The 19611-nt window shown below is 50.4% G+C and overlaps 1 protein-coding gene across 1 annotated transcript; it reads left to right on the forward strand.

Moving 5' to 3' along the window:
* The first annotated feature begins 797 nt into the window (after window positions 1–797).
* On the forward strand, window positions 798–12778 carry csnk1db (casein kinase 1, delta b). The gene is made up of 9 exons (XM_084456208.1): window positions 798–1222; window positions 4129–4239; window positions 4431–4579; window positions 5146–5374; window positions 5488–5658; window positions 5777–5925; window positions 6082–6250; window positions 6711–6850; window positions 10923–12778. The coding sequence occupies exons 1-9, from the start codon at window positions 1147–1149 to the stop codon at window positions 10962–10964; spliced, it is 1236 nt and encodes a 411-aa protein (XP_084312334.1). The 5' UTR covers window positions 798–1146; the 3' UTR covers window positions 10965–12778.
* The last annotated feature ends 6833 nt before the right edge of the window (window positions 12779–19611 follow it).

Below are 19611 nucleotides of genomic sequence, written 5' to 3' on the forward strand. Positions count from 1 at the left end.
GCTGACAAGATTCAAGATTCCTTTATTTGTCACATAGTGTACGGTGTACAGTCACAGTGAAATGTTGCTGCTGGCTCCAATATTATGCTTGATAATGATAAACTCTAATACTCAATTCCAAATTACAACCTCAACCTACTCTAATATTAGACCCAGTCACTGTAGCTGGCCGGGTCAACAGTTATCATGAGACAGGAGCAATCCCCTTCCTGTCTGGGGATGCCATGCTACATCATGTCACAGCTCACTGGCATACCTAGGCCCCAGGTGTGACACTGCTTCATGTGTCCTCACGTGACTGGGATGCCTGCCATTCCACACAATCTAGTTTCTGTTTTTCTCATGACACGAGATACTGTGACACTCTACCAAGAATGTTCACATTATTGCATCTGACTCTTTTTATCAAAATAATAAGATAATAGGATCATTATTATCTAAATAATAAGATAATAATCTAGAAACAGACAAAAAATAATAAGAGACTATATACTATACTATATAGCCTATCACAAGATGAAAAGCCAATGTCCAATTCAACCTAGTTACAAATTAACACTAATTGAATCGCCTACAGCTAGATACTAAAGAAGCTAGTTACAAATTAACACTAGTTGAATCCCTATAGCTATATACAAAGTAACATTCAATGTGAAAAGTCTAGTTACAAAGTAACCTACAATCCAACCCCGCCCCTTGTATTCGACCTGCTCACGGTTGCTAGGGGAAGTGATGTCACAGACGTAATTCAATTTTCAACAGTGGGAGAAAATCTTTCAGTGGGGTAGCGGGTGATTTTTAGAGGGTAGCTGCCATCAAAATCCATCTCCATCTTCCTTAATTTCGAGGAGGATGATATCAACAACTATAGGATCATAATCTACGCACTCTTAGCTGTTAGCCGATATCGGTATTGTGATATTCAGGAAAACAGATAGATAGAAAAGGGATGGTGAAAATTGGATTTGTAGAGAAGGAACTGAATCTTCTGTTGGGATTCGGGGGGAGGGGGGACAGTGAATAAAGGGGTTGTACACCAGTCAGTAAGGTGAGAAATCTGGTGATTAGGTAACAAAAAGGGCACAAAACAGCAAGGTTGATTTTCCAGTAAATCTGAAGCTAGCTTTAGGAACAACACTGCAAAAAATGGAGTTGAGAGTGGGGAACCGATACAGGCTGGGAAGGAAGATTGGAAGTGGATCTTTTGGAGACATCTATTTGGGTGAGTAAAATTACGAGTAAAAAAACGTATGAAATTGTGGCTAGTGCTAAAGGGGCATAGTATACGCAATCTAGGCCGTTATAGATAACGTTTAGCTAGCTAGCTATGTAAACCCTCCTGTAGCTAACGTTAACGGTAACCCAGGCTGCTATGTTAGTTAGCTAGCTATGCTAGGGAAAATAAAGAAATCCACCTAAAGTTAGCTAGCCAGCTAACGATAATTTTGATAACGTTAGTCGTTCTGTCATAATTGTAGTATCCAACTTGGTGATACTGTCTGGTTGTCTTGTCACTGCCTGGCCGGCCACCCAACGTTGTAACGTTATCACAGCTGGCTAAAGCTTGCTTGCTAATTGTTACCCATTTTGAATTCTGATTGAGACACAACAGGCATTTACATTAGACGGATGATAGAGGGTGCGTTTTCCACGTTGTTTTCCTTGGTTTTAGTCATATTTTTCTAACGTCTCGGCTAGCTTGGCAGACCAATCTGGGTGGAAGCTGAGGGAACCAGGCTGAATGCTGCCAGACCAGGTCACCCTACATTTCAGTGTGCTAGTAACGTTAGCCAGCCTCCATCTGTCAGCTAATCTATGGCTGAAGGGCAGTTGCAAGCTAGCTAGCTAGCTATTCGACATTAACCAGGCAGTTGCACTGCTCTGTCCCCCAGGCAATGGCATTCCCCATCATTTTAGGACGAGAAACCAGGACCTAAGTATTGAAACTAGAGTAGGTTAGCACTACTAGTTAGCTAGTTTACCATGATGAGACATAATGCGATGCTAGTAACGGTTTCCCGCAACATCGCATATGCCTATTGTCCCAACCTCCTAGTGCTAACCTACTCTAGTTTCCTGTACTTGGGTCAAGTTTCCTGTATTTGAATGTGTGACAGTGTGGCCCAGGTCTGTTTGCTGTTGTGTGTTTTAAGACTGGTTCTTCTGGTTTTTCCTCACCATAATAAGTCAACTGTCAACGGAAGTAGCTTCTTGTATGTTATCACCTGGTTGCCCAGCGCGACCTCGGTTAATTTGAATCCAGACGTTTGTTTTTGGCCCAGTCGCTGTGGACTCACCATGTCATCCGGTCAGAAGTGGTGCCCAGCTGACTCTCCCTAGAAGGCATTCTCTGTATTTGTGTGTTTACACCCATCCCAGTGGATGCAGTGTAACGGGCTTTCCTGCTGTATAGTCCAGACCTTGAGGTCCAGCTCCAGTATTGGTGGTGGTCTCCCAGGCGCGCTTGGTCCGGCTCCAGGACATCAGTTACTAGGCCTAGTGTATTAAAGACAGAAAGAGCTGATTGTCTGACACAATGACATCAGCCTCGCTCCTAACAGTCAGTGTTGTTGCACAAAAGTCCTATGTGTAACTTGATATGGTACACTGAAACTCGGATAGCTATCTTTCAGAGCAATGGTTCACTTTCACTTCCCTGTATAATTTCTTCATAGAGCCGATGGCAAATCGATTGCTATGTTGAACGTTAAAACTCATATGTAGATAGATGGTCTGCAGTCACAGCGGTCTATAGATGACTGAATTGGACATCTTGAGCAGACTATTTCTGCGGAAAGTGAATGGGATTGACCCCAGCCCCCTAGTCCTGCTGTCTGTTACAGACATGTGGTTTAGATATAAGGCTACTTCCCCCACCCCGCTCCATACACACAGGGAAGAGTTGTTTTTCTTTTGAACCCCTCTCTGAATTATTGTTACATAAGTAGCACTGAAACTTGGGTTCAGCATTTCCAGAAGGGAAGCATGGGGCCACACTCCAAGGCTGTCATCAAAATTGAAACATGTTATGACAATCTAGGGGCTGAGAATGTTGTTGGACCATATGCCATAATCACAAAAGTGTTTTATTTGTGAAGACAAGGGCTTACATGCCCCTGTTAAGCATGTTCTAACCCCAATAGATAACACCCACAGAAACCAGGCCAGCTGTCAGTCACAAATATCTGTTGTGTGTCTTTGTATGAGTTTGTATGTGTGTGTCGTGCGTGCATGCGTTTTGCTAGGTCAGCTGTGTATTGTTCCTGTGTCACGGGGGAGCGGCACACAGGTGTATTGACTAATACAGGCCACACACACACACTTCCCAGGCCGCCATTGTAAATAAGAATTAGTTCTTAATGACTTGCCTGACGAAATAAAGGTTAAATGAAGCTAAAAACACTGTGCAGCGGGGAAGAGCATCTCCACTCAACCATAATTCCCTCTGCTCTATACTACTGTGGACTAATGCACCAAACTTTATGTAACATGTATGATTCATCGACATGCGCGCGCGTGTGTGTGCGCTGGCAGGCCGGGCTCATTGAAGAGGTGTTAAGTGGCTTTTCAGGAGCCGCAGCGAGCTACTGGCAGCTGGTGGTTTGTAAGTTGTCACCATACAATAGTCAGCCCACTCTCTCTCTCTCTCTCTCTCTCTCTCTCTCTCTCTCTCTCTCTCTCTCTCTCTCTCACTCTCTCTCTCTCTGTGTCTGTCTGTCTGTCTGTGGGATGTGCTGGGATTGAAATAGATGGGGTGTGTGTGTTTGTGTGTGTTTTTTAGCTGGGACGGGCCTGGACTTGCTTTCTGTTTAGTTCCACTGCAGTTTGGGAGGGAGCCCCCCCCCCCCCCCCCCCCCACCGGTAATCACATTCCTACCAGCTTCTGCGGCAGCAACCAAACCCAGTGTGGTAACGTGGTGGTATTACAGATAGAATCTGCTCCCAACAGACGCCCTTCATAGTAGTCATGCATTAGGACTGGCCTTGAGTAGCCTAACGTGGTGGTGGAGGGGAAACCCTGCACCTGAATGTTTCACTGATCAATCTTTTTTTTTTTCTCCCTCCATCTCCTCTCCCTCCCTCCCTCCCTCCCTCCCTCCCTCCCTCCCTCTCTATCGCCCCCTGCAGGTACTGATATCTCCACGGGGGAGGAGGTGGCCATCAAGCTGGAGTGTGTGAAGACCAAGCACCCCCAGCTGCACATTGAGAGCAAGATCTACAAGATGATGCAGGGAGGAGGTGAGGGAGGGAGGAGAGGAGTGAAAAGGGGGAGGGAGGATGTGAGTCTTAATCTGGGCGCTGTGGGCAGCAGTTACTGGACTCACTGGTTGTCCTGCTTGTCTTCACTGTGCATTCAGCCAGCCCGGTCTAAATGTCCCAAGAGTGATTTTTATACCTCTCTCTCTCTCGCCCTCTCTCTCTCCCTCCAGTGGGCATCCCTACCATCAAGTGGTGCGGAGCGGAGGGCGACTACAACGTGATGGTGATGGAGCTGCTGGGGCCCAGCCTGGAGGACCTCTTCAACTTCTGCTCCCGCAAGTTCAGCCTCAAGACCGTCCTGCTCCTGGCTGACCAGATGGTACGCATGTTCACCATTGTGTGACGTGGTCTTCTAATGCCTCTAGAACATGGGTTCCCAAACTGTGAGGCGGACCTCCCCTGGGGGGCCCCAAAGAAATTCAGGAGAGGCGCGGAGGGATGGTTAGAAAAAAACAAAAAAAAAACATGTTTTTTTATTTTTAAAATGTCTATGGTTTTTATGAATGAAATGTGATTTTAAAGATCAGAAGATCGAACTAAATAATGGCAGAGATGTATCATAAATTTGTGGGTAGTGCAGAGAAAGCCTCCCCCCGCAGGCATGAATGTATTGTGCGAATACGTCATAACGTTAACTAGCAACAGGTGCCACCGAGCTAACTTGGCTGTGTAACGTTACGGGCTAGCTAACGCTGCCTTGCATAATGGACAAATTTGGGAGGTTGGGGGGGGCGCGGGTGTGTCACTGTTTTCAGAAGGGAGGCCCACATTGATGGAGTTTGGGAACCCCTGCTCTAGAATGACCGTGTTAATAACTGATGCAGTTCCAGTATATGAGCTGTGTGTGATGAGCGTCTTCCCCCCTCCTCTCTCTGCCCGCCCCAGATCAGCAGGATTGAGTATATCCACTCTAAGAACTTCATCCACCGCGACGTGAAGCCAGACAACTTCCTGATGGGGCTCGGCAAGAAGGGCAACCTGGTCTACATCATCGACTTCGGCCTGGCCAAGAAGTACCGCGACGCGCGCACGCACCAGCACATCCCCTACCGGGAGAACAAGAACCTGACCGGCACCGCCCGCTACGCCTCCATCAACACACACCTGGGCATCGGTAAAGACACACACACACACACACACAAGTGGACAGGAAAACAAGTTTTTAAGTACAAGAACTGTGTTTGACAGTCTCTCCACCTCTCCTGCCCCCCCCCCGCCCCCCCTCAGAGCAGTCGAGGCGTGACGACCTGGAGTCTCTGGGCTACGTCCTCATGTACTTCAACCTGGGCTCGCTGCCCTGGCAGGGCCTCAAGGCCGCCACCAAGAGGCAGAAGTACGAACGCATCAGCGAGAAGAAGATGTCCACCCCCATCGAGGTGCTCTGTAAGGGCTACCCCTGTAAGTGTTCCGCCCATGTAGATGATTCCGTTCTGTGTGTCTGGCGGTGCTCCCGGCTGGAGTTCTTGTTTCTGATTGACGGCCCTGTCCTGTCCTGTTCCTCTCCCCTACCTCTCAGCTGAGTTCTCCACCTACCTGAACTTCTGTCGCTCGCTGCGCTTCGACGACAAGCCCGACTACTCGTACCTGCGGCAGCTCTTCAGGAACCTGTTCCACCGGCAGGGCTTCTCCTACGACTACGTCTTCGACTGGAACATGCTCAAGTTTGTACGTGGATTCAAAATATTATATTCTGAAAACCTGTATTTACCCCAGAGGGGCCATTACTTGTGCTTGGATTGGTTTGCTCAGTGATATTAGGATGCTGTGGTACTAATAGCCATGGAAAGTATTCTTTCTGACCGCCTCCCCCTCTGTTCGCAGGGGGCCAATCGTGCGGTGGAGGAGGCGGAGCGTGAGCGGAGGGACAGAGAGGACAGGCTGAGGCACGGCAGGAACCCCGGCGTCCGGGGAATCCCCGCCTCCTCAGGACGACCCCGACCGGCGCAGGACGGAGCCCCGCCCACCCCCCTTACCCCCACCTCACACACAGGTACACACAGTTCTAGCCCCGCCCCCTCTGTACCCATAGATAACGTTTCCCCTTTCTCCTAGGCTCCTCACAATTCAAGTAACTGATTGTCTGTTTGCTTGGTTCATTTCTGCTCTTCTCTTCCTCCCTCTATCTATCCCTCCTCTCTCTCCTCTCCCTCCCTCTATCCCTCCTCCTCTGCCTCCTCCTCTCTCTCCCCCCCTCTCTATCCCTCCTCTCCCTCTATCTATCCCTCCTCTCTCTCCTCTTCCTCCCTCTATCCCTCCTCCTCTCCCTCCCTCTGTGCCTCCTCCTCTCTCCCCCCCCCTCTCTATCCCTCCTCTCCCTCCCGCTCTCTGTCCCTCCTCCTTTCTCGCCTCCTCTCCCTCCCTCTTTCTGTGCCTCCTCTCCCTCCTGTCCCTACTCTATCTCCTCCTCCTCCTTTTCTTCTCCCTCCTCCTCCCCCTCTCCCTCCTCCTAGCCAACACGTCTCCTCGGCCCGTGTCCGGTGTGGAGCGGGAGAGGAAGGTCAGCATGCGTCTGCACCGCGGCGCCCCCGTCAACGTGTCGTCCTCCGACCTGACCGGCCGCCAGGACGCCTCCCGCATGTCCACCTCCCAGGTACACGCCCCCCCCCCCCCCCTCCCCCAGCCGTCCCTGACCCCGCCCCCAGAAGAGCATGCAGATCGACCAATAAAAGTGGGAGTGTTTTTTTTTTTTTTACTAACGACCAGTGACTGACTGAGTGGATCTTGTGAGTGTAGAACATGTATATAGACCCCGATATTAACAGGCAAGGACCCCGATATCAACAAGGCAGAGAGTGAACAGGGACGGACTGAACACCAGTACAGTCCCGACACCCTCCAGGCTTAGTTGACCTCAACACGCCCCCCCTACCACAGGGTCCCGCTCAGACTCCCAGAGGCTTGTCTGTCTGCTCTTCAGCCGGGGTCATATAGGGTCAGCTCTGAGAGTACAGATACAGCCATGGACACATGCAGGCAGATCCAGATGCTGAATGCAGACACGTGTAGATGCATACACCGGGTAGACGCATGTACAGACACAGAATACCGCTGAGCCTGTCTGCCTGTCTGTCTGTCCGTCCCTCTGACCTGATGACGGGCCTTCTCTCTCTCCCTACCTCCACCTCCCGCCCCGACCTCAGAATAGCATTCCCTTCGATCATCACGCCAAGTAGACGAGCGCCATGTGCTGGTCTGACCGCCGCTCCGGTGAGTCCTGGCTCCGCTGGGATACACTGTTCCAGGTCTGAAGGAAAATGGCTGACTGGCTGGTTAATTTAACCGGCTGGTTTACTGGCTAGTTTCCTGACTGGCTGGTTAACTGGTCGGCTGACTGACTCGTTAGCTGGCTGGTTAATTAACCAGCTGGTAAACTAGCCAGTTTAATGGTGCGTTCGTTTATAACTGGGAGGTGGCAAATTGCGACTTGCTACTAGGAATTATTAAATAAAACACTGCATGAACTCGGACTTCCTCGTCGCAAATTCGGATATGTTTCTCAGCCCCCAGTTGCTCGAATGCACTAGATATAACTAGGTAACTGTGATATAATGGTATATAGCTCGAATGCACACAGGTCGGAGGTAGGTATTTTGCCACTTGCGACTTGCCACCTCCGACCACAAACGAACGCACCATAACTGCCAGGTTAACTGGCTAGTTTCTTGACTGGCTGGTTAACTGGTCGGCTGACTGACTTGCAAGCTGTCTGGTTAACTGGCTAGTTTGTTAGTTGCTTAGCTGGTTTGATAATTGGGTGGTCAACTGACTACATGGCTGGCGGGTTAACTAGCTGGACGACCTGGTTCTCCTGCTGGCCTATAGGAAACAAGAGTCAGATAGACGGTGATATCATACACCCCATGACTCATGAGGACCTTGCGGTAAGTCTGCGTTGGCAGTCAAAAGACCCTACTTCCTGGTCCCGTATGACATCACTCTTGTCAGTTCCTGGTTTCGTGGTGAGTCAGCAGATCTGTCTGGGCCAGGTCAGCTCTAACAGTCAGCCATCTGCTCCCCCGTGGCCTGGAGGGGTGGATCTCAACCTGCTCGTGAAGTGTCTCCCCTCCTACTCCCAGTACGACCAGACCTCCCCCCTTCCTCCCACGCCCTGGCCTGTGCCTTGCTGCTTGCCGGGTTGCTGGTACGACGCCTAGCATGGCACCCGCCCCCAAAGCTATCCACCCACACGTTCCTCTCCCCCTGGCTATCCCACAGGGGGTCTACTGTGTGTGTGTGTGTGTGTGTGTGTGTGTGTGTGTGTGTGTGCGCGTGTGTGTGTGTGCACCCTCCCTCCCTTTTGCTTTTGCCCTCAGCGCTGCCTGGTTTTCCCCTCAACCCCAGAGAGTTCAGCATAGCTACTAGCTAGTATGGCTGCCGCTGACCGCATGGCTCAGCACCTCCTCCTCCTCCTCCCTGTGACGGGTCCGCTAGCCTCCCCCTGTCTTCCTCCAGTCACGCACCTCCTCCTCCTCCTCCCTGTGACTGGTCCGCTAGCCTCCCCCTGTCTTCCTCCAGTCACGCACCTCCTCCTCCTCCTCCCTGTGACGGGTCCGCTAGCCTCCCCCTGTCTTCCTCCAGTCACGCACCTCCTCCTCCTCCTCCCTGTGACGGGTCCGCTAGCCTCCCCCTGTCTTCCTCCAGTCACGCACCTCCTCCTCCTCCTCCCTGTGACGGGTCCGCTAGCCTCCCCCTGTCTTCCTCCAGTCACGCACCTCCTCCTCCTCCTCCCTGTGACTGGTCCACTAGCCTCCCCCTGTCTTCCTCCAGTCACGCACCTCCTCCTCCTCCTCCCTGTGACGGGTCCGCTAGCCTCCCCCTGTCTTCCTCCAGTCACGCACCTCCTCCTCCTCCTCCTCCCTGTGACGGGTCCGCTAGCCTCCCCCTGTCTTCCTCCAGTCACGCACCTCCTCCTCCTCCTCCTCCCTGTGACGGGTCCGCTAGCCTCCCCCTGTCTTCCTCCAGTCACGCACCTCCTCCTCCTCCTCCCTGTGACTGGTCCGCTAGCCTCCCCCTGTCTTCCTCCAGTCACGCACCTCCTCCTCCTCCTCCCTGTGACGGGTCCGCTAGCCTCCCCCTGTCTTCCTCCAGTCACGCACCTCCTCCTCCTCCTCCCTGTGACGGGTCCGCTAGCCTCCCCCTGTCTTCCTCCAGTCACGCACCTCCTCCTCCTCCTCCCTGTGACGGGTCCGCTAGCCTCCCCCTGTCTTCCTCCAGTCACGCACCTCCTCCTCCTCCTCCCTGTGACTGGTCCACTAGCCTCCCCCTGTCTTCCTCCAGTCACGCACCTCCTCCTCCTCCTCCCTGTGACTGGTCCGCTAGCCTCCCCCTGTCTTCCTCCAGTCAGGCACCTCCTCCTCCTCCTCCCTGTGACGGGGAGGCTAGCCTCCCCCTGTCTTTCTCCAGTCAGGCACCTCCTCCTCCCTGTGACGGGTCCGCTAGCCTCCCCCTGTCTTCCTCCAGTCAGGCACCTCCTCCTCCTCCCTGTGACGGGTCCGCTAGCCTCCACCTGTCTTCCTCCAGTCAGGCACCTCCTCCCTGTGACGGGGAGGCTAGCCTCCCCCTGTCTTCCTCCAGTCAGGCACCTCCTCCTCCTCCTCCTCCCTGTGACGGGTCCGCTAGCCTCCCCCTGTCTTCCTCCAGTCAGGCACCTCCTCCTCCTCCTCCTCCCTGTGACGGGTCCGCTAGCCTCCCCCTGTCTTCCTCCAGTCACGCTCCTCCTCCTCCTCCTCCCTGTGACTGGTCCACTAGCCTCCCCCTGTCTTCCTCCAGTCACGCACCTCCTCCTCCTCCTCCCTGTGACGGGTCCGCTAGCCTCCCCCTGTCTTCCTCCAGTCACGCACCTCCTCCTCCTCCTCCTCCCTGTGACGGGTCCGCTAGCCTCCCCCTGTCTTCCTCCAGTCACGCACCTCCTCCTCCTCCTCCTCCCTGTGACGGGTCCGCTAGCCTCCCCCTGTCTTCCTCCAGTCACGCACCTCCTCCTCCCTGTGACGGGTCCGCTAGCCTCCCCCTGTCTTCCTCCAGTCAGGCACCTCCTCCTCCTCCCTGTGAAGGGGAGGCTAGCCTCCCTGTCTTCCTCCAGTCACGCACCTCCTCCTCCTCCTCCTCCCTGTGACGGGTCCGCTAGCCTCCACCTGTCTTCCTCCAGTCACGCACCTCCTCCTCCTCCTCCCTGTGACGGGTCCGCTAGCCTCCCCGTCTACCTCCAGTCACACACCTCCTCCTCCCTTTGACGGGTCCGCTAGCCTCCCCCTGTCTTCCTCCAGTCACGCACCTCCTCCTCCTCCCTGTGACGGGTCCGCTAGCCTCCACCTGTCTTCCTCCAGTCAGGCACCTCCTCCTCCTCCTCCTCCCTGTGACGGGTCCGCTAGCCTCCACCTGTCTTTCTCCAGTCACGCACCTCCTCCTCCTCCCTGTGACGGGTCCGCTAGCCTCCACCTGTCTTTCTCCAGTCAGGCGAGGAAGGTTCCCGGCCCTCCCCCCTCCCGTCTCATGCTCCGCAGCTCTGACACAGAGTGCTAAAACACGGCGCTGTGTCCAGTGTCCACCAGATGCCAAATGCAGCAGGGGGGGGGGTGCGTTTCTCAGCTGGTGGACGTGTGGCGTCGGTGCATGATGTCACGCCGTGGCGGTGAAGCTCACGTGTGATGCTCTTCCTGTTTTAGATGGTGTCCGGCGCCGGTCTCCACTCTGCTGCTCCGCGATGAGCCCCTCCCTCCGGCAACTACTCACCCGAGGGATGGACCAATCATGGCTCGCCACCGTCCCCGCCCACCCAGAGCCAGTCAGCTACTCTCAATAGCACCACCTCTACTACAGCTACCATGGACAGACTGCTCCAGACACAACCAGCATGATGTCTGTCAGTCTCTCTCTCTCTCTCTCTCTCTCTCTCTCTCCATTCACCGGTGTATTGATAAAGGCCCTCTGTCAGAAGGACCACATTGTCCTTGTTACTGGAAGACTTTTGCAAGGCTGTGCGCACACACACACCTTCTCTCTGACCCAGAGGAATCACACACACCTTCTCTCTGACCCAGAGGGATCACACACACACCTTCTCTCTGACCCAGAGGGATCACACACACACACCTTCTCTCTGACCCAGAGGGATCACACACACACACCCTCTCTCTGACCCAGAGGGATTCTGATTGAAAAGTCCCCGCTGGGATTGTCACCGCTGCCGTGGCGACCCCCAACAGACTTCATGTACGGCCAACGACCAACGGGGGGAACCACCATCGCCATTGGTCACAGCTCGTCCTCTTTTCTCGGCACACCCGTCAATCAAGATGACCATTTCCCACTCCCAGAGTGCACCGTCGTTGTCGCCGTGCGGCCCGGCCCGTCTGAGAGCACAGAGACGCTGTGTTTCTTCTTGTAGGTCAGGCTGGGGTAGTCGGGAGTAGTTTGGGGGGGGGGGGTTACGTTGGGGTAGTTTCTTCTTTGTTTTTCCAGATCACCAGACGGTTCCATTCTATCCTGATTCCTTGGCCGTGTTCACTAACTAGAGGTGTCTGTGCCGGAGACCTGCATGTTTCTGGCTAACCCCCCCCCCCCCCCCCCCCCCCCCCCTGCTCCCCATGGTAGTGCACCGTAGGGACTAGTGCACTTCCGAGTGTGCTACAGAACTCGTGCACCTCGGGTGCAGGCTACCATCGGAGACCTCAGATGCCCTCTCTCTCTCTCTCTCTCTCTGCTGTACAGAACTCCTCATTCCCCTGCTCTTTGTATCATTTCTAAGCTGTGAAAAATATCTGTAATATAGGCGTGTAAATGTTTTCACTCTCCTACTTTCGATTTTTCTCTTTTTTTTGGGGGGGGGGGGGTCGTCTATTCAGTTAAAGGTGAGGTCCAGTTCTGGATCCAGGTCTGGGTTGGGTCAGTCTGATCATCTCCAATTTGAGCCTTCTTAGAGCCCCAGAGATGAAGTGCAGGACCATCCACGCGTCCACCACAAGTTGGTTGATTTTACACAGCTGCCATTTGAAAGGACAAGCTGTCCTATTGAATGTGAAATACCTTTTTTGTACAGAGTTGTGTGTGAAATAATATCTTGAACTCTCCAAACTAACAAATTTCCCTCATAGGCCAGAATGGTCCTGCACGGACATGGCTACTGGCTTACTTTGAAGGCTACATACAGGGTCTATAACGTGTTATAACCTTACCTAAGGAAATCTTCGCCGAGGTTGAGTTCTTGGATATTCATCTCCACCTCTGCTCTAGGCCTCGGCCATGTGTTTGGACAAAGATGTTATGGATGTTCAACTCAATAGATCGCATTGGTTATTGTCCTGGGCCAGTCAGCTGAGACGGTGGCGGTCTAGGCTGTACCCAGGCCACGTCTCTGTCCTCTAGACCTGCTCTAACACACCACTGGCTCAGTGCTAGTCCCTCTTCCTCTGTGTTTGACCTACAGCCGGTTGGCCAGTCACTGACTCCTGTGTAATTATCTCAACTACCAGCTGTGTAAGACTTACGTTCTCTCTCTTATTTGTATTTGCCACTGTATTTGTGTACCTAAAAAATATGTAAATAAACAAAGTACTTGTAGGTTTGTGTTGTTTTTTCATGTGTCATTGGAACTCTACAGTATGTAAACAGGTGTCGCGATCAAGAGGTCCATGAATTTGATCCCATATCAAGAGCTGCAGTATTGTGACCATCCCTTAGAGGGAGCTGTGGGATAGGTTTAAACATCACCCATAGTGTGTACACTACTGTAGCTATTGTTTGTCAGCACTTGAGGAGTGACACATAAAACATGACTACTCAATCATTCCAACTCCAGGAAAAATCTTTATTGGATAGAGTACAGAGAATATGCCTTGAATAAGTCTGATACACAACTTTACCTGTTTACTCCTTAATACCTTTTATTTATTAACAAGTTGTACATTTTGTAGTGGTGTAGGACATGGTTCTACTGACCACTGTCTACTGAAGACAACACAGTTCTACTGACCATTGTCTACTGACCACAAAACGGTTCTACTGATATTGTGGGACACATCTCCCTCCGGTTGGAATGTGGGGTCTTGATAAGAGACCCTCTCACATCCTGTTGCTTAGCCATCCCCTGTGACCGCCAGCCACTTTCCACATCTACTCACACAGTGAGACAAAGGAAATTGCATTCTTTGCCTTGTTTCTTGAATAAAGTGAAATTCCTTCCTCTCCACCATGTGATGCAAACACCACGTGAATAAGCCCGGTGAACCAAGTTTTTGTGTGATGCACTGTATTTGTAATCCAACTGTACTGTTATAAATAACTGATTCTATGCTGCTAAGTCTACCATAGTCAGGTTTGGTATCCATCTTCAGCTAAAATCATGAATCAGTTGATCATTTAAGCAATGAACCACTCGAGGCCGTGTGTTATAGTGATTTTATAACAGCTAGGGGGCGTTGTTAGGCACGACGCGAAGCCTCGAGTGGTTTATTGCTTTTATACAACGGTTACTACAGCTATTAGTTTAAAATAGACACAGCAATTGTGGTGGCTGGACTCGGTTGACCTATGACATTAGGACACTCACAAAATACTATTATAACACTTCAGATTGAATTCACCAGTAGCCTACCACAGGGTTCTCCTCCCAAAGGACCAACACAATCACACAACCTTGTCAAATGAGGACACGAAATATAACAGAGTAGAGTAAAAGAAACATACTTTATTACCTTACAATTGCAGCAAAGGGACGGTTACACAGAGACACAAGGGGTATCTGGGCAAGCGCGCCGACCGAATGTCGGGGCGTTCTGTATATACTATTCCACACAATACATTGGCGCGTGACTACATGTGTTAGTACCTGATTGGTTGAAACTTTTATCTAATGCTAGTCCTATAAGCTTACTACTTTTGTTTTCCATTCAGCCGATGTGATTAAGGTGTTCCCTTTTAAGTTACATTTTCTGCAACTTTAACAGGCTTTTCATTGTGAGGTTGTGTGTCCTTGGCAGTCAACTTATCTGCTACTGGAACACAGATAATAACAACTTTTCATGCGTACTATGTGTTCTGGAAAAGTACAAACTGCTGACATTCAGTATTGAAGCATAACTAGGCCTAAATAGACAGGCCTTGTATTAAACAACTATAATAGCACTTTATCAAAAATACCTTTCACATTTCCCCCCTTTGATCCATAATATGGATCACTCTACTGTTAACATTACTGGTGAATGATGCTAAGCTAAGCTATCAGAATGGGGAATAACAGAGTACTTGAAAACACATCTTAAATAGCCCAGTGACTTTAAAACAGAGTATAAAACATAATAGAACATAGTTACTGTACTGTAACTAGTACAATCATAAAACAACAGTTTAAAATGTCAGGAATGGCATGAGTCTTTAATAGTGAAATTTACAACAGTATTATTGCTTTTGGGTTGACCCTATTGGTCAGTTACTCAGCTTCTTGGTGGTTTGGTCTTCAGGACTCCAAGAGTCCTCTCCGGTGCTCAACCTTTAGGTGACTGCCAGCTGGTCTGTCACTGTAGGGAGGTGTTTGTAGGGGGGCCACGGCTCTCGTGTCTACCCGAGTTAGGAGGTCCCAGTGTGGGGTGTATGTTGGTTATCAGTGTCTGGAAATGTGTGTATGTGCTCAGATCTTGCCTGTCTACTGGTGGCTCCAGGGTTAGCCTGCGTGTGTGCACGCACGCACGTGCACACGCAAACACTCACACTCACACTTTACCCAAATATCAACGTCCATCAGCCTCTTCCAGTTTTTAGAGGCTCATGTGATGTCATCCTGGGCCTGGTTCCTCCTCCTCCGTCCTCCACCAATCAGATCCCACCCCTCGGCTGCTCCCCCTCTGAGCGTCCTCTGTTCTCCCGGTTCCGCTGGGGTTCTACAGGTGTTTTTTGTCCTGGCCCGACTGGGCCTGGTCCTGCTGGCCTCGGTCCGGCTGGCCTCGGTCCTGCTGGCCTCGGTCCTGCTGGGCTCGAGGAGGTTCTGTTGGGTCTGGGCAGAGCAGTCTCAGCAGGTCCAGCAGCGCTCGTCTGATCTGAGCTCCGAACTTGTGCGAGCCCTGAGGGAACGACACGCCGCCACCAGGAAACAGAGCAAAACTTCAACCAAACATCCTTCTGGAGCAGCGCTTCCCTATTCTCACTACCCACAACTTCTGGGGGGAAAGGAATGGTGTTCGTGGACAACAATAGGAAGACTCTTGGATTTTCTGCGCGGACGATGATTGGCCCACGCAGATAGTGGGGCTGTGCAGGGAGGCTGATTGGCCTTCATGATTGGCTGTTCAAATGCAGCTGGGTTTGAGAGGTAATGCGCTGGCTCCGCCCCTAGGCCCATGTTTTGTGGCGCTGGACTCCATACTAGCATTCTCCACAATGTGTGGAATTCCAGAATGTGTGTAATTAGGGTTGTCCGCGACTGAGTTTTGTGAGTCTAATCAGATTTGCCTGTTCAGACCAGAGATTCGACAAGTCATTCCTTTCTTTTCATATAGGTTGAGGGGAGATGTTCAACTCAAACTCGCAGGCTGCCTAACTTTCTTGCTGAACATGAATCTTCTAGCCCACATTGTTCATCTACCTCAGATGCCCTCATGTTTTTATGCAGTGTTTCCGCTAGACAGACAGATGTAGTGATGAGACTGACTGACAGACAGATACACAGACAGACGGTGACAGACCTGACCTGACTTGACTGACTGATATAGTGACAGATACACAGACAGGCAGGCAGACTGACTGACAGACAGACTCAGATTGTAAGAAAAAAGGAGTTGAGACAGTTGAGGGTAACAGTGTGAGTTAGTAAAGCCAGGGAGGTGTTTTATTGAGGGTAACAGTGTGAGTTAGTAAAGCCAGGTGGTATTTGAGGGTGGTATTCTATAGGAACACCTGACCAACAGACTCACAGGTATGCCAGCAAACCGTGACTGGTATCATGTTTAAGTTAGAAAACTCTCTCTCTCATGCACACACACACACACACACACACACACACACACACACACACACACACTGAGTTATATAACAATATTTTGTTAACCTTTGTGAAACTGAATTGAAGCCAAGCAAAAACGTGAGGGCCACACTAAGCATTGTCACATGACACCGGTACACAAAAACACACATGACAATCACACTTGAGGACAAGAGTGAGGACAGTGAGGAGCAGACGGTCTTATATAGAGATGGGGGGGGGGGGGCCGGGGGGCTCAGAGAGGATGCCGTGAGTCAAGTGTGTGTGTGTGTGTGTGTGTGTGTGTGTGTGTGTGTCTGTGTGTGTGTGTGTGTGTGTGTGTCTCTCTGTGTGTCTCTGTGTGTGTGTGTGTGTGTGTGTGTGTGTGTGTGTGAGGAGAGGGGACTGCAGGGCTTAGTTGGGGCTTTAGGGAGAGCAGAGTGAGGTCTGGCAGGCGGGTAATGAGTGAGGAGCCACCGCTGACCACAGACCAGATCTGACCACAGACCAGATCTGACCACAGACCAGACCTGACCAGACCAACCAGAGCCAACAGGACATCCTCACTGCACTTCATTCCCTCACACATGCTGTCACGGACCTCACACAGTCACTCACTACCACACTCACGGACCTCACACATTCACTCACAAACGCACTCACACAGTCACCCACCAACGGACAATAAAATGGTAACAATGTGAACCTTACTTGTTTGTGTCTTCATAGCTGGCGCATGACCTCAGTGCGGGCCCTTTGGCCCCGCTGGTAACCCTCATGACGGGGAGGGGGCTGAGGGCTTGGGTCCTCATTTTGTGGTGGGGTCTTGACTGGTTCTCATTCTTATCAGCTTTGAATATGTATCTTGGCAAACATAACACAGGATGATGTATAAGGAGGGGACAGATACCTAGTGAAAGTACTATTGGTTGCTAGTAAAAAGACAATAACGAGCGCTTGGTATAAGGTGGAACGCCCAACCAAGGAGCAGTGGCTGGGTGTTGTGGAGCAGATTTATGTTAGGGAGAAGTTCACGCATGCATTGATGCAGGAAGGAAAGTTTGAAGGGAGATGGGAAAAATGGATGGATTATAGAAGGAAGTGTGATGATACCACTAATATTGAAATTGTAATTTTGAGTAAGAGAAAATAGCTGCATTGTGACTTGATGGAAGTACCCATAAGCTGTTATATTATTGTGTTTTTGTTTTATTGTATTGTCGTTGTATGGATGGAAAATGCTAATAAAGATTAAAGTTTAGGAAAAAAAGAATATGCATCTTGGCATATGCACTCACCGACAAGACCGCCGTCACGCGCAGTGCCTGCCTCCAGTCTAGCCCCTACCCTGCTGTGCGCCAGGATGAATGAGTCGTGTGTGGAGCCAGGCCACCGTGCCACTACACTTGTGATGAGCATGTCGGCGTCGCATATGATTTGGCATTTAGCATTTGTGTTAGCTATTCTAGCTGTAATGCTAGCTAGCATTAGTATTAGCTAGCATTACAGCTAGAATACCAGCAAGCTAGTGTACACAAGCACCATCCACATCAACACAGGGGCCCTCTCTCAAGACCAACTGAATGTTAACTGCAACTTGCATTGTTGCATTTAGCCGCTACGTGGTTTTTCTAGTTGATACTGATGCTAGTGAGAATCAGGGTTCCCATGGTCATCAAGACGTTATGGAAAAATCATGGAAAAGTTGGAATTTGTATTGGTAAAAATGAGTGGGAACCCTGGAGAATACACCAGATACAGAGTAGACCTTAACAGTATACTGGCGGGGGAGGGGGGGGGGCTGCATCTATAATCTCTTGGCAAGTCACAATAAAAAAGATTTTTTTCACAATACAGTAGGACCCCACTTATCCGAACCCAGCGGGACCGAAGGTCGTTCGTATCTCTGAAATGTCCGGATGACTGAAAATTATCTGCATTAATTATGCACCAAATTCAGTAAGTGGTACTTGTTTCATATAGACTCATAATAGACCAATAAATACCCTTAATTACTTACCCTTAATTAATTACCCTTAAGTAAAATGCATCAAAATTGCAATCAAATAGCCAACTAAACTCATACAGCCTAGCTTATAATAGACCTACAGTAGCCTAGAATAAAATAACCGAATTTCCACTTGAGTGCATGCTTTGAATACAGTACTTTATTCTCAAATGAGGCCTACGCTGCATCGATAGGCTACTGTATTCGCAGAACAAAATGGTATAGCCTAAAAACAACCCAACATTAGAACAATTAGAGCAAATGATAATAAATAAATAAATGAAATGACAGACAAGTTGTCGTGTCTGGCTATTGTAGCCTAAAAGAAAGTCTCTAAAACAACCCACCAGTAACCAGATAGCAGGCAAAAAAAAAAAAAAAAACGTTTTTCAAGCCTGTGCGGTAGACCGGGAGGTTCGGATCTCTGAAGTTCGGATAAGTGGGGTCCTACTGTATAAATATACAAGCATTCCAGCTAATCCCAGTGATAGGAAATGCCACTTGTGCACAATTACAGGGACTTTCTCCCAGATTATCTAACATCTACCATTTAAAATATACACAGTGAATCTGTGGGATCATTGACGTCACATGGTGGGATGCCCTGCACAAGATGGCCGCCACGTCGGACGTGAGTCCATTGGAATTGTACAGCACAATGTGCAGTCTTTATAATGTCTATGGATAGATCGCGCTGTGGGGACGGAAGAGTGCGTACGCCAGAAATCTCGGAAAAGACCGTGTAAAAAAAGGCGTACCTCAATGAGGCCCCTGATTGGTCAAGTCACGCCTCAGGAGACACGTCACCGTGGAAACCAATGCAGCTGCTTAAGCTGTGCTTCATAGCCATTGATGTATTAATAGAACACACGCACAATTAATGATGTCATTCAATGACTTCTATGACATCATAGAACAATCTTAGCTATAAAAAGGACAGAAAATGTTAAAGATCCATCACACATTCCGTCTCCTCCTGGAGTGCATTCACCATTAATTTCCTGTGAACGTTTCAGACTTTCCTGATGGCTTTTCCGCATTTAAAGCTTATCATTGGAGTTGCTCTCTTGGTGGCTGCGTACAAGATCGATCCTTCGGCCATCGAGGCCTTCAGAGACACCCTGATGTCTCTCACTGTGCCTGACCAGTGGGCTGCCTCTCCGCCCACTAGAGCGAACCGCGTCTTCATCACCCACGACTGCCACTTACTGGACTATGACGACGCCCGCTTCGCTGGTCTTCAAACGGGGACAGAGACGCCCGACGCCCAGCAGATGGAGACCAGCATGTCTTGGGTCTGGGACCTGGTAGTTAAGACCTTTGCTACAAAGAACACCAACGCCCACCAGAAGACGAGAGTAGCCCTGGTCATCCCCATGATCGAAACACCGACAAG

The sequence above is a fragment of the Borostomias antarcticus genome (genome assembly GCF_949987555.1).
Source record: "Borostomias antarcticus genome assembly, chromosome: 22".
Classification (NCBI taxonomy): domain Eukaryota; kingdom Metazoa; phylum Chordata; class Actinopteri; order Stomiiformes; family Stomiidae; genus Borostomias; species Borostomias antarcticus.

What these genes read in the sequence shown, in the direction of transcription:
- csnk1db (XM_084456208.1), top strand. Translation starts at nt 1,147, where the DNA reads ATGGAGTTGAGAGTGGGGAACCGATACAGGCTGGGAAGGAAGATTGGA. An exon ending in CAACACACACCTGGGCATCG is followed by an intron (nt 5,375 to 5,487) that starts GTAAAGACACAC and finishes GCCCCCCCTCAG; the next exon opens with AGCAGTCGAGGCGTGACGAC. An exon ending in GCTCTGTAAGGGCTACCCCT is followed by an intron (nt 5,659 to 5,776) that starts GTAAGTGTTCCG and finishes CCTACCTCTCAG; the next exon opens with CTGAGTTCTCCACCTACCTG.